At 41.3% G+C, this 14,577-nt stretch overlaps 1 protein-coding gene across 1 annotated transcript in view; it reads right to left on the reverse strand.

The window, feature by feature from the left end:
• Positions 1 to 14,577, reverse strand: part of snx29 (sorting nexin 29) — a 270,132-nt gene that overhangs the window by 237,980 nt on the left and 17,575 nt on the right. The window contains 4 exon segments of the mRNA XM_037691628.1: positions 3,309 to 3,391; positions 3,533 to 3,623; positions 3,843 to 3,955; positions 9,027 to 9,432. Coding sequence (XP_037547556.1) covers positions 3,309 to 3,391; positions 3,533 to 3,623; positions 3,843 to 3,955; positions 9,027 to 9,432 — 693 coding nt within the window.

Raw genomic sequence — 14,577 nt, forward strand, 5'->3', positions numbered from 1 at the left:
GTGTTGTGATGGATGAAAGGATTTACAGGAAAGTCTCTTTAATGTATGCAACCAGTGGTACACCCACGTCACTTGTCACCAGAGGTGGCTGTGGAGCAGTGGTAGGGAAACCGATCTGTGAGAAGCGGCAGTTCTATTCCCTGCCAAGCCCACATGTCGTGGTGTCCTTGGGTAAGACGCCTAATCCGTAACTGCTCCCCGTGGGCTTAAATAGCTGCACACTGCTCCACCTGGGTGGGTTAAATGCAGAGCACATATACTCCATCATTGCATGGGAACACTGATGACAATATATAGCACATTTACTTTAGCTTTACAACTGTTAAAGTTTTAAGTTTTTGAAATGAGTGTTTTTCTGGACTGGGATTAAACAGGAAAGCAAGTAAACCTTAATGTTTTGGTGCGATATTCAAATGGGCAGCAGTAAAACTGTGAATAAGAAGAGAGGTGTTTGGGTTCGGTTTGTTGATGCTAGTCTGAGGCGGCGCAGAGTGACGGATCCTGGCGAGAAGAGGTAGATATTTTATCCATGACCAGGTGCAATGGCAGAGCCAGGGGGTGGCCAGTGGTGGCCACAGGGCTGGATTAGTAACCCCAAGTTGCTTGTATTTTCATTTCTACATTAGAGGCACCAGGAATAAGGTATAATATGTGAATTTTATCGGGATTTGTGTTTTATTTGAAAACTGGAAATTCACTCTGCCCCATCATGACCATCATTGTGAGCTGCTTCACCATCCTCTCTCACAATGCTGTATCGCACGGACGAGGGGAGGAGTGCTCGGTGTTTGTTGTTGGGGAAAAAAAAATCTGCCGGCAGAGGGCCCCTCTGTGCCAAGGGCCCCTGGGCACGTACTCAGATTGCCCATATGGTAGATCCGGCCTTGGGTGGCCACCACAGAGTGTGTGACTCTAGAGCTACACAGACCTTCTCCTTGGCAGTGATCGTAGAAACATTCTTCGCACGATGCAGCCCGCCCTATTTGCAGAAAAGTTGTTTTCAAAATGGCGGCATAAACAAGTCTGCAAATTGTGAAATATAAGCAAATTGTTTATAGGAAAGATCTTATTACAAAGCTTCTTTGCCATCCCAATTAACTTGAACTCACCCATGCACTGATTTAATAATCTTAACCTCCCAAACTCCTGGACTTCTATTGTGCAATACTACTGACACTTCATACTCAATTACCTTACGTCTTAATTCCCTCACTAATATCTATAATGTGCACTATTCAATTTATATAATTGTGAAATAACTTTTGTTATTTACTTTCATAGTGCTATATCTATATTGCGTTATATTTTTATATATATATTTTTAGGTATGTTTTTAAGCATGTTTGCAAGGAGTGTTTCTCAATCTCATTGTACTTGTGAATAATGACAATAAAAGCATTCCATTTTTAAAGAGATGCAGGCCTAAAAGGCAGAACTTGATGCAAACTTACAAATGACGTTTACAGTAAAAAAAAAAAAAGCATTCATTAAAAGGACAGGAAAAGGACATTCATTCAGTAAAAGATAAATGAAATGTCAAGATACATGTAAGAATGACAGTGTTTTGTCTTGTTCTTTCATTCAAACCTCTACTGTATGGAGGTTTAATAATGTATAAATCGTTTTAGGTAACTCATCAACATTTGTAACCATTTTCACAGGCTCATTAGCTCTGAGGGGTACTCTGAACTCAGTGTAATAAATTGCTGACACATTTCTTTAATTCCTTTACCTTTATGCAGATAAGAGTGGGATGAATTGGTGAGAAATATGCTGCAAGTAAACACAATGCAAATGATGTTTGTCTTGCTAGCAGGGAACTTCTACAGTGAAAGGTTCTTGTAAAATCATCACATTATCATTTTGGCGTGTAGTTTTCCTCAAGTTAGGTATGCTTTATTTTTCTTTTACATTCCTTCCTCTTGGGGGTTTTTTTACATTTCAAGAAGAACTTTGCACAGATCTCTGGAGAATCCTTCTTTTGGAACGGATGAGCATCCAAATGAAAGGAGTAAAAGCAACCAAGCTGGCAACAGGAGAGGAAAGAGGTGAGGAAAATTTTCTTTAGCTTTGTAAAATCTGTTTTAGGTGTTCTACAATAGACGTGATCCAAGCAGGCATAGACAACGGTGTCTCTGTCAGGATGGATTTCACCGCGAGTGATGCGAGTGTGGAAAGATACATCCTGCTCCTTACCTCAGAAACACTTAAATGGGATGTTAAGGTTTCAGAGAGGGTTTGTTTTAACTAAAAACTTCAGGTTTACTGAGATCTTCAGCTTTCCACCGTGACCTCTCCAACAGCCATTTTTCAGCTCTCCGCCTTTCTTTCTCCCTCTCTCTGACCTTGTGACCTGCTCCAACCAAGAGCTCAGCCCAGACACTTCTGCAGATCAGAGCACCTTTTCTCCCCCAACTTTCTTGTACATAAACAGAAAATATATATTTTTTAAATCAAACATCCTCCATATAAGCGTCTGAAGGTTTAAGCTCTGATTAACTCCAGGACACCAACAAGCACACCAACCACACAGCAGATCACACAGACGGCAAGTTCATTATGTCTCTGAAATTCTTTTTTTTTTCATCCACGTCACAAATATGATTTAAATTGAGAACATTCACATGATCATATTTTTACAAATATTTTCACAAGACAAAAAAAATCCTTCAAGAAGCGCAAAAGATTTACACTGTACAGTAGATACAGTAATGATGTCTCTACACTGGATCAACACTGCCCCCTGCTGGATCATTTTATACAACAAAAATATAGAAAAAAATATTTCAAATAAACAAATCACTGCATCTGCAAAGGAAATTATCAGGAAAACAAAGAGCCAACTTTTTTTAAATTTTTTTTCTACAAGCAAATTTAAAAAAAATACCTCAAAGTTATTTTTCATCAAATTAAACCATTTTATTTTGTGCGTTAAAACTCCACATAAAACCTAAAAAGGGAAATGCTTTATTTTAATAGCTATGATGTTGCAGTAATAGCTTCAGAAAAAGCATGTAATGGTTGGATTCTAAATTTCTGCATTTAGTTGTTTTGTACTTATGAATCTTTGGGTTGTTTTTATGGACCGTGCAAGTCCAGGCATATTTTGAATGGAAGTTTTCACAGCTTCAGGTAGATTTTTTGTGTGGAGGGAAAACACAGCATTCTGGGGTTCTGATGCTGGTTCAAGTGTAGCATAAACCCTCATGATTCATCCCACAGAACAGGTTTGGAAACACACAACTAGAAGTATGACACCTGACCAAAACAGAAACAGACTGGCAGAAAAGAGAGAAGGACACACTTACCCACTGTCATGGACTCTGGTAGACCAGATGTTGGCAACATCATGGAGAGAGGAGCTGAGTGTACTGGTGGACTGCACTCCATACTGAGACAAACCAGGAGAGGAACAGAAAACACTTGGATTAATCATTTTATTTCTTTATTTTGCACATTCCCCAGCAAAGTCTCGTAAAAAATGAATATTTTGGGTCCAGATAATCATCACAGATGTTAATGAATCACTTACTTGAAAGAGGGTTGTGATCTTTCACAGTTTTCTACTGATCCTGTAGAGTCACACTGAGCAGGAAACGCAGCTGCGTCTTCCACAGAGCTCGCTGGGGGAAAACGAAAGTGAAGCTGGAGGTGCGGGCCAACACAGAAAGCACCTACATTTCATCTGACAGCTCATTCACTGAAGCTGTGGTTGGCAGCAAGCAGCATGTCAAACAGGTAAGGTCCATGAATGAAAACTGTGCAGCATAGTAGAAGAAATGCTACAAGGGCAACAGGAAGTGGGTTTTCTTGTAAGACAGTAGTTGTGTTAGGTGTGGTACCAGTCTGAGGATCTGCAGGATTCACTGGGATCAGGATGTCTGTGCTGCTCTGGTTGGCCATGGTCTGCAGAGGACTCCACGTGGACACGCTGGTCAGACTGCCCACCACCACCCTGATACGAGATGGCATCATTCTCCATCAGTCTGAGTAATATTCTCTTCTATCCTGCTCTGCCTCACATATCATTTTCAAATACTCGGGATGTAAAATAATGCAATATTCTCCACTTGGACATATTTTTATTATATATTTTTTTCTTTCATACACAGGTGCTGGTCATAAAATGAGAATATCATGAAAAAGTTGATTTATTTCAGTAATTCCATTCAAAAAGTGAAACTTGTATATTATATTCATTCATTACACTCAGACTGATATATTTCAATGTTTATTTTAATGTTGATGATTATAACTAACAACTAATGAAAACCCCAAATCCAGTATCTCAGAAAATTAGAACATTACTTAAGACCAATAAAAAATATATATTTTTAGAAATGCTGGACAACTGAAAAGTATGAACATGAAAAGTATGAGCATGTACAGCACTCGGTACTTAGTTGGGGCTCCTTTTCCCTGGATTACTGCAGCAATGCGATGTGGCATGGAGTCATCAGTCTGTGGCTCTGCTCAGGTGTTATTCAATTCAATTCAATTCAAAAATACTTTATTAATCCCAAAGGGAAATTATTTGTTGTTGTAACTCGTTATCCTCATTTCATTCAGAGGTGTTATAGGTACTGATACTGATGGCTGTAGACAGGAAGGATCTCTTGTAAAGGTCCATCCCACAGTGGAGCCTAAGAAACTGGCTGCAGATGCTTTCCGATCCGTCTACCCAGACTCGGCTGGCCTCTCGGTTCCCCTGGGCTGTAGGACCGCCCGAATACCGGGCAGAACTCCTCCTAGAGCAATGGTCACTCCTCCCAGCAGTCTGCCGAGCTCCTCGTCATGTAGGTGCTGGGGGACGATCCTGTCCTTCTGCAGTCATGAGCCGTGTTTCCTGCTAGTTCCAGGATCTCAGTGGTCAGGCACTCGAGCACAGCTGGCAGGTAGATGAGAATGCATCCACAGAACATCCTTTTCAACTCATTTGAGATTTGGGGCTCTAGTTGAGATATTATTTGAGCTTTTGAGATGTTAATCAGCTGCTGTTGGTTGTAGAAAACTGCCTTGTTGCCATGGTTACGCATCATAACAAATGTCCAAAACTAGAAAAGTTTCAGTAAAAATCCTTCCAGCTGCACAGCATCTGATACCAGAGGAAACAATTATCCAAAAAATGGGATTTGCATACAGAAAAAGAGGAATTAAAGTTTCCAAAAGCAAAATCTCAGAATGAAAGTAACAGACCTGCTCCAACATGCAGCCAACTTGAGCGGCGCAATTCTAGAACTATGAGAGCCCAGGTTCCTCTGATAGTGGCCTTCAGCTCTTCTGAATTGTTGGGTCTGGTGTATCACATCTTCTCTTCACAATACTCCATAGATTTTCTATGGGGTTAAGGTCAGGTGAGTTTGCTGGTCAATTAAGAACAGGGATACCATGGTCCTTCAACCAGGTACTGGTAGCTTTAGCACTGTGTGCAGGTGCCAATTCCTGTTGGAAAATGAAATCTGCATCTCCATAAAGTTGGTCAGCAGCAGGAAGTATGAAGTGCTCTAAAACTTCCTGGTAGACGGCTGTGTTTACCTTGGACCTCAGAAAACACAGTGGACCAACACCAGCAGATGACATGGCCCCAAACCATCACTGACTGTGGAAACTTGACACTGGACCTGAAGCAATATGGATTCTGTGTCTCTCCTCTCTTTCTCCAGACTCTGGGACCTTGATTTCTAAAGGAAATGCAAAATATACTTTCATCAGAGAACATAACTTTGGACCACTCAACAGAAGTCCCAGGCGAGACGCTTCTGACGTTGTTTCTTGTTCAAGAGTGGCTTGACACAAGGAAAGCAACAGCTGAAACCCATGTCTTACATACGTCTGTGCATGGTGGTTCTTTTTGTTTTTGTGGTGGTTCCTGAAGCACTAACTCCAGCTACAGTCCACTCTTTGTGAATCTCCCACATTTTGGAATCGGTTTTGTTTCACAATCCTCTCTAGGGTGCCGTTATCCCTATTGCTTGTACACTTTTTTCTACCACATCTTTTCCTTCCCTTCCCGTCTCTAGTAATGTGCTTCAGAATCAGAATAAGCTTTATTATCATTGCACCGAGATACAACAAGAACATGTATGTACAGTCATCCAAAAGATGGACGTAGTGCACGAAGCTGCTATTATAAAAAACCATGGCCCTCTTATTCTTATTCAGAATAATATTTTTGCTTAGATGAGAAAAGGAAAGAAAACATGACGAGACGGTATTAAAAAAAAAAGATCTCTCACACCGTGTCCTAGACAGGGCACGATTTGAGGCATCAAAAAAACCTACCACATCAAAGCAACATAAACAGACGTTATACATGTACATATAGGCCGATGAAGACATTGAATTTTAAGGGAAAGTCGTAGCATAGTCCAGAGCCCCCCTCTCAGCCATTGTTCATATAAGAGGCGTTATTTATCATCAGCTTGGTTGAGGTTCCATCACATGTCCATGGCCTTGGTGAAGGAAGGGGTGAGGAGACAGACAAAGCATCTTTTGTTTTTCTTAAACATGCCAGGAGGAGTTGAGATAAGTCTGCCGTCAAGGCCACAGTTTGGGTCAGGCAGAACTCGTAAATTGCCGTTTCTGCCTTTTAAAGTCTCGCTGGTACATTTCTCTGATGGTAACTCCAAACAGCCAAATTGATTCCTTACGCCGAAAGTCGAGCTCACAGCTTTCTCTAAGTTTTGACACCTCCACATGAATTTGTAGACAATCCAGATTTCACGAACCCAAACAGCAAAATCCAGTTGTCATCATGAATCCAATTTGTTTCCGTCGAGGTAAGAGGGTCCTCCTTACCCTGACTCCTGTCGGGAGAAGTTGATCGATTTTGTTGAGAGACCAGCTGATCAAATCCTTGGAATTAGGAAGGTATGAAGGGAAAAAAGGCTCTTTAAGGGTTCACAAGACGAAAGAGAGCAAGCAGGGAAGCGGGGGGACGGAGCGCAGGGAGACATGTCTGTCTTCACCGGAGCACAGAGAAAGAAAAAAAAAAAGCTCTGTGAACAGCCAGCCTCTTTAGCAATGACCTTTTGTGTCTTGTCCTCCTTGTGCAAGGAGTCAATGGTCGTCTTTTGGACAACTGTCAATCAGCAGTCTTCTCCATGATTGTGTAGCAGAACTAGACTGAGACCATTTAAAGGTCTTTGCAAGTGTTTTGAGTTAATTAGCTGATTTGAGTGTGGCACCAGGTGTCTTCAATATTGAACTTTTTCACAATATTCTAATTTTCTTAGATACTGAATTTGGGGTTTTCATTAGTTGTCAGTTTTAATCATCAACATTAAAATAAATAAGCATTTGAAATATATCAGTCTGTGTGTAGTGAATGAATATAATATTCAAGTTTCACTTTTTGAATGCAATTACTGAAATAAATCAACTTTTTCATATGTAAATTTTTTGACCAGCACCTGCATATAAGCACATACAGTGGATACAAAAAGTCTACTCCCCGCTGGTAAAACGTTAGGTCTGTGATGTAAATAACATCAAACTTTGACATTATTTTTTTCCATCTTTAATGTGACATTTAATATTTACTATTAAACTGAAAAACAAATCTGATGCAAAAAGTGCAATCAGCTGTGTGTATAAATGTGCACACCATTAGTTCTGAACTTATTTTAAAGCGTTTTTTGATTTATTAACAGCCTTCAGTCTTTTTTTGGGAATGAATTTTTCTCAAGGCCAAACTTTGACTTGGTGATCAACGTGTGCAAGTCTTCCTAGCAAAGGTGCTCCAAGTCTGTCAGACAGTGAGTGCACAGCCTTTCAGGTCACCAAACATTTTTTATTTCTTCATCAGATTTAGTTCTAGACTCAGACTAATATATCCTAAAACTTGAATTGTTCTTGCTGTCAAGTCAGTGTTTTGTTGATCTGGATGCATCCTTTAGTTCATTGCTACTATGAAATACAAAACTCCCTTTCACCTTTAATTTTCAAGGAGACACCTGAAGATATTGAGCAACGTTCAGAAATCCATCCACCTTAACTAAAACCCCCGTTTCAGCTGAGGAACAGCAAACCCCACAACATGATGCTGCCACCTCCATGTTTCGCTGTAAGAATGGTGTTCTTTTGGTAATGCAGAGTTGTTCCTGCAGCAAACTTATCTTTTAGAATTGTAGTCTAAAAGTTCCACTTTGGGTTCATCAGAACACAAGATATTTTCCTGCAGGTTGTCAGAAAACTTGATGTTTCTTGAATGGACTTGTCTTAATTTAGCCAGTCCTTTTATTCTTTGTAGGAAAAAGTATTCTATCTTGTAAACTTATCCCATAGTCCAGACTTATGGAGAACACCAGAACTTTCTGCAGCTCCTTCAGTGTTACTGTAGGCCTTTGGCAGCCTCTGGCCTGCTCGTCTTCACTTTAATTTAGGTTGGATGTCCGGTTTACTATAATGAGTTGTCTCATCTAATGCAGCTGAGTAAATGCCAGAAACATCTCGCAGCGATAGTTCAGCTTCATTTTAGGCAACTTCAATTAATGACAAACGTGTATCTAAGAAGATTCAATGCTGTAAATGGGGAAAAAAAATACTTCACTTTTAGTTTAAGAGTATGCAATGTACTGTACTGTACTACACAATGTACTAAGCTGTCAGAGGTGTGCTCATTGTTATAGCCACTGCGTTAAACAGGTGAAAGTAAAGCTTTCAGGAAACATGGCTCACTGAAAACTTCTAAAAGTTTTTTCTATTATGAGATCTGAAAATCTGGTTTCCGTTTTTGCGCCCTCTCATATGTATTTTTGGGATTTTTGCAGTTTTGAGGTGACTGTTTCACTAAGCCGTGAAACAAAAACACACCTCTTTTCAAGAGGCAACGTGCTGTTGTGATCTAATTATCACCTCCAGCAGGAAAATAATTTCACAGTTAATAAAAGTAAACAAGCTGAGAGCAGAAACATAGCTGACTCTTGTTAAACGAGCGAGGTCTCTGCTCCTGCCTGCTTCAGGTTTCTGTCAGCGAAACATTTGACTGTACATTTGATTTTATTAACTGCTGCCATGAAACTCACTGATCTGTGGGGGTTCTCTCCTCCTCCTGTGTTTGAGCTCTAGGTTGGTACATCTCCTCTGCCTCCTCCTCCTCCTCTTCATTGTCCACACTCTTACTGTCAGGCAAAGGAGGTGCAGCTGTGGGAGTTGTGCGGCAGGGGTGAGGCGAGCCCACCCAGTTGACCACGCCCAGCTCTCCCAGGCCGTTCTGGGCCGGTGACTCAGAGCGGGTCGGCTCCAGGGGGTCTATCCCTTCCTCCACGCTGCTCTGAGCCGGAGCGGTTCGGCTCTTCCTCATGGCCCTCGTCTTCTGAGAGTCCTCCTCTCCCTCCTCCTCGTCCTCGGCACCGCAGTCCAGATCATCGTCGAAGGAAATGATGTTGGTGATCTTCTTCTTCCTTCGCCGCTCTTTCCGCAGGCCCGAGTCTAGGAGGAGAAAGCCTGAATCTTAATTACTTCAGTAATTGACAAACCAACATAACCCACTGACTCCAATGTAGGGCTGGGCGATGTATCAATTAGGGATGCACCGATCCACGTTTTTTTAACTTCCGATCGGATCCCGATACCTACATCTGGATATCGGCTGATACTGATACTATTCCGATATCATCATCATAATTGATTTTATGAGGCTGTAATAATTTCCTCTCAAGTACAATTTGTACAAATATATACATGCATGTCTAAAAATGCAACTTGAGGTAAGTTTTATTAATTTTGGATATTTTTTAAAGTTAGAATTAAATCCTATAACACAAAACATGTTTGTTTTATTCCTAGCTTTAAAGTGGATATTAAAGGGATTAAATGGCTTCAAACATCTGCTAAGTTCATGGCATAAACCAACACAGACATGTTCCTGTTTTTAGTATTTTACATTACTTTATAATGTAGCTGTTTTTGTTTGATTTTTTTTATACATATATAATTTTCTTTTATTTTTCAGTTCATACTTTTTTTTTTATGATTGTTCAATTCAGTTTATTTATATAGTGCCAAGTCACAACAGAAGTCATTTCAGGGCACTGTACAGAAACATTACAATAAGTTAACAGAAACATTCATATATAAAAATAACAATTTAAGACTATTTATCTGAGCAGATTACTTTGAATGTAACTCCATCACAGAACTCTCATCTTGAGCTGATAAATATCTCCTGGAGGGTAAATGTAAACTATATCTTAGCTGCAAGTATTCAATCAAGCTGCGGAGCAGACGGTCTGATTTCAGTCAGCCACGCTCAGTCTGTTCCTCAGAGACGGGCAGACCGAGCACGGCTGACTGAAATCAGACTGTCTGCTCCGGACTGAACGAGAGAAACACACCGCTGAAGCCACGGAGCTCCAACGTCCAACGTAAAACTAACGTTACTGCGGTGCCTGGCTAAACTATCCTCGTGCGATTTAATGTGGTGCTTTTTCAAATGTTTATTAAGGTTGATGTATTGTAGGTCGCGACCGAGCGTCCTCCTCTCGGTCAGCGGCTCTGCAGACATTGCACGTTGCTGTCTTGCGGTGTTTAGTGTAAAACACTTCCATACAGCGGACATGTTACGATGAAAAGTTGGTTAGCCGTTAGCAACAGTGCTGCTCAGTGCTCAGCCCTCAAAAGAGTATTTACTCACATTTTAGCTGGCTGCAAACTATGAAATGGATTTCCTGAATGTGAGGCGGGTCTTTTTACTCTGGGTTCATGAGACACGCCTCCACTCAGGAAATCCATTCCTTAGTTTGAAGCCAACCTGCAGAGCAGGTCATCAGACACAGACATGCATCATGGATCGGAAAGATCGGCAGGTTGGAACGGAAAAATCCGATACGTAAATTATGCTGGTATCGGAGGCCGATACTGGCTCGGATCGGCCCCATCTCTAGTATCGAATATACTCCATGTATCAAATGTACTCAATGTATCGAATATACTCAACATATTGAATTTACTTGATGTATTGAATATACTCCATGTATCATGAGTTATTCAATTTACGATGCTTAAAATGGCTCCATCGCAACCATCGAGTATAAATTGTCATTCAAAAAATAAGCTTTCTGCATCTAATTCACTGTGAGTGTTGTTTATCCGACACACTACGAATGCATCACTAAGCCCTGCCCCCTCCCAACCTGAAAAATTTCTGTCTGACATGCTGCGTGGAGCATGTGCATATAGACTTCAAGATAGGGAAAAATATGGCGACAGCGGGAGTTTCAGGTGAGACAGAGGATGCCATCTCCTCTGTGGTCCACACTGCTCTCAACCACCTGAGCAGAAAAACTCTTATGTCCGTATGCTCTTTGTGGACTTCACATCAGCCTTCAACACCATGATCCCCCAAACCCTGATGGACAAACTATCCACACTAGGACTAAGCCCATCCATTTGCAACTGGGTACTAGACTTCTTAACAAACAGACCACAGTCAGTGAGGATCCACAACTTCTCCTCCTCAACCATAACCCTTAGCACTGGCTCTCCTCAGGGATGTGTGTTGAGCCTCCTCCTGTTTACTCTGCTCACGTATGATTGTGCAGCTACCCATCCAGGCTGTCACATTGTAAAGTTTGCAGATGATACAGCGGTGGTGGGATGCATCACAAACAATGATGAGTCCAGCTACAGGCAAGAGGTGAAACACCTGGAGAGCTGGTGCAAAGAGAATAACCTTCACATCAATGTGATGAAGACAAAGGAGATGATTGTGGACTTCAGAAGGAACAAAAACATCTACACCCCCCTGAACATAAGAAGATCTGCGGTGGAAGTGGTCTCCAGCTACAAGTACTTGGGTGTACACATGAATGACAACCTCAGCTGGAGCAACAACACCACCAGCCTGATCAAGAAAGCTCATCAGAGACTCTACTTCCTCAGACGGCTGAGGCGAGCTGGTCTGGGAAGCTCAGTCCTCACCTCCTTCTACAGGTGTGCAGTGGAGAGCATCCTGTGCTCCAGCATCAACGTGTGGCATGGAGGCTGCACAGCTGCAGAAAGTAAAGCTTTGCAGAGAGTGGTGAAGGCTGCAAAGAAGACTGTCGGAGTCAGCCTCCCCACCATCACAGACATCTACACCTCTAGATGCAGGAAGAGGGCCACCTGCATCATGAAGGACCGCACTCACCCAGCACACACACTTTTTGCCCCACTCCCCTCAGGAAGGAGGTTGAGGAGCATTAAGTGTAGAACCACTAGACTGAGGAACAGCTTCTACCCTGAGGCTGTTAGACTCATGAATCTCTAACTAGAATAATCACTGTGAAAAATCACATCATGTTGCTGCTGATCTGTTTCATGTTGCTGCTGATCTGTTTAAATGTTGATGTGTTCATGCGTGCACATCCGCTCACACAGACTCATGTTCATGTTTGTGCTGATGTTCAATGTTTTTATGTTATGAGTGCTTAGTGTATATTTAGTTGATGTTTTTCTTAGTTCATATCTTAGATGTTATTACTGTTTTTCTTATACATTTTATTGTTGGATGTAACTGGGACCCTGTGTACATAATTTCGCTCCACCACATGTACCACGAGGTGCGAATGACAATAAAGAATCTCTGACTCTGACCGACTCTGACTCTGAGACTTCAAGACAGGGAAAAATATGGCGACAGCGGGAGTTTCAGGTGAGCAGGTGAATGAGAAGAACTGAAGAGGAGTCCGATGAAGAGAAATAGCGCTGGATCAATAATCTGGCAGTAGTTTGGATTTTATAAGGAGGATGACGAACAAAATGCAGTAATTTGCAAAACGTTGTAAAACCATTGCCACAAAACCAACAAAGTCCATGCTCAATAATCCAGGTATACAATCCAACAATTTTCAGTCAAGTCACGTTTCAGCACAAAAAAAGAAACTGTCCAGATGACCTGACTGAAAACTGTTGCATTGCCACAAAAGGTAGCAGTACAACAAATTTATTTTCACCACCTAAGAAGTCATCCACTGCAAAATGAAGAATGCTGTAAACTCCGTATGTCAACATCTCCCCACACACCTATCTGATATTAGCATCGGTACAATATTGAAATAAAATTCTAGACTGGGTATCGTGACAATGTGACCGATCCATAAGGACAGGAGCTGATTGCTGTTTGTTTTAAATATCTGCCAACCAAAGCTAGTGAAACTATTGTTTTTTTCCTCTTATTTCAGCTCCTTTATTATTTATTTTACATTATATTTAAAACTCCTGAACCATTTGAAATGTTTGTTAGTTTATTTTTTCATGTTTGACCAAATTTGTCAACCTATTGTTTTTGTCAGTTTCAGTATCTTTATTATTATTTATTTTACAAACCGGATTCCAAAAAAGTTGGGACACTAAACAAATTGTGAATAAAAACTGAATGAAATGATGTGGAGATGGCAAATGTCAATATTTTATTCGTAATATAACATAGATGACAGATCAAAAGTTTAATCTGAGTAAATGTAACATTTTAAAGGAAAAATATGTTGAGCCAAAATTTCACAGTGTCAACAAATCCCAAAGAAGTTGGGACAAGTAGCAATAAGTGGCTGGAAAAAGGAAATTGAGCATATTGAGCAATTGAGCAACAGCTGGAAGACCAATCAACACAAATTAGGTCAAGTGACAACATGATTGGGTATAAAAAGAGCTTCTCAGAGTGTCAGTGTCTCTCAGAAGCCAAGATGGTAAGAGGATCACCAATTCCACCATTGTTGCGCAGAAAGATAGTGCAGCAATACCAGAATGGTGTTACCCAGCGTAAAATAGCAAAGACTTTTAAGTTATCATCATCAACCGTGCATAACATCATCAAAAGATTCAGAGAATCTGGAACAATCGCTGTGCGTAAGGGTCAAGGCCGTAAAACTCTACTGGATGCTCGTGATCTCCGGGCCCTTAAACGTCACTGCACCTCAAACGGGAATGCCACTGTCAAGGAAATAACAGAATAGGCTCAGGAATACTTCCAGAAAGCATTGTCAGTGAACACAATCCACCGTGCCATCCGCCGTTGCCAGCTGAAACTCTACAGTGCAAAGAGGAAGCCATTTCTAAGCAAGCTCCACAAGCTCTGACGTTTGCACTGGGCCAGGGGTCATTTAAAATGGAGTGTGGCAAAATGGAAGAGTCACGATACGAAGTTCTTTATGGAACACTGGGATGCCATGTCATCCGGACCAGAGAGTACAAGGATAGCCCAAGTTGTTATCAACGCTCCGTTCAGAAGCCTGCATCACTGATGGTATGGGGTTGCACGAGCGCTTGTAGCATGGGCAGCTTGCATGTCTGGAAAGGCACCATTAATGCAGAGAACTATGTTCAGGTTCTAGAACAACATATGCTCCCATCTTGACGTCATCTCTTTCAGGGAAGACCCTGCATTATTCAACACGATAATGCCAGACCACATTCTGCAGCAATCACAACATCATGGCTACGTAGGAGAAGGATCCGGGTACTGAAATGGCCAGCCTGCAGTCCAGATCTTTCACCTATAGAGAACATTTGACGCATCATAAAGAGGAAGGTGCGACAAAGAAGGCCCAAGACGATTGAACAGTTAGAGGCCTGTATTAGACATGAATGGGAGAGCAT

Source organism: Nematolebias whitei, chromosome 17, assembly GCF_014905685.2.
Source record: "Nematolebias whitei isolate Nwh7 chromosome 17, NemWhi1, whole genome shotgun sequence".
Taxonomy (NCBI): domain Eukaryota; kingdom Metazoa; phylum Chordata; class Actinopteri; order Cyprinodontiformes; family Rivulidae; genus Nematolebias; species Nematolebias whitei.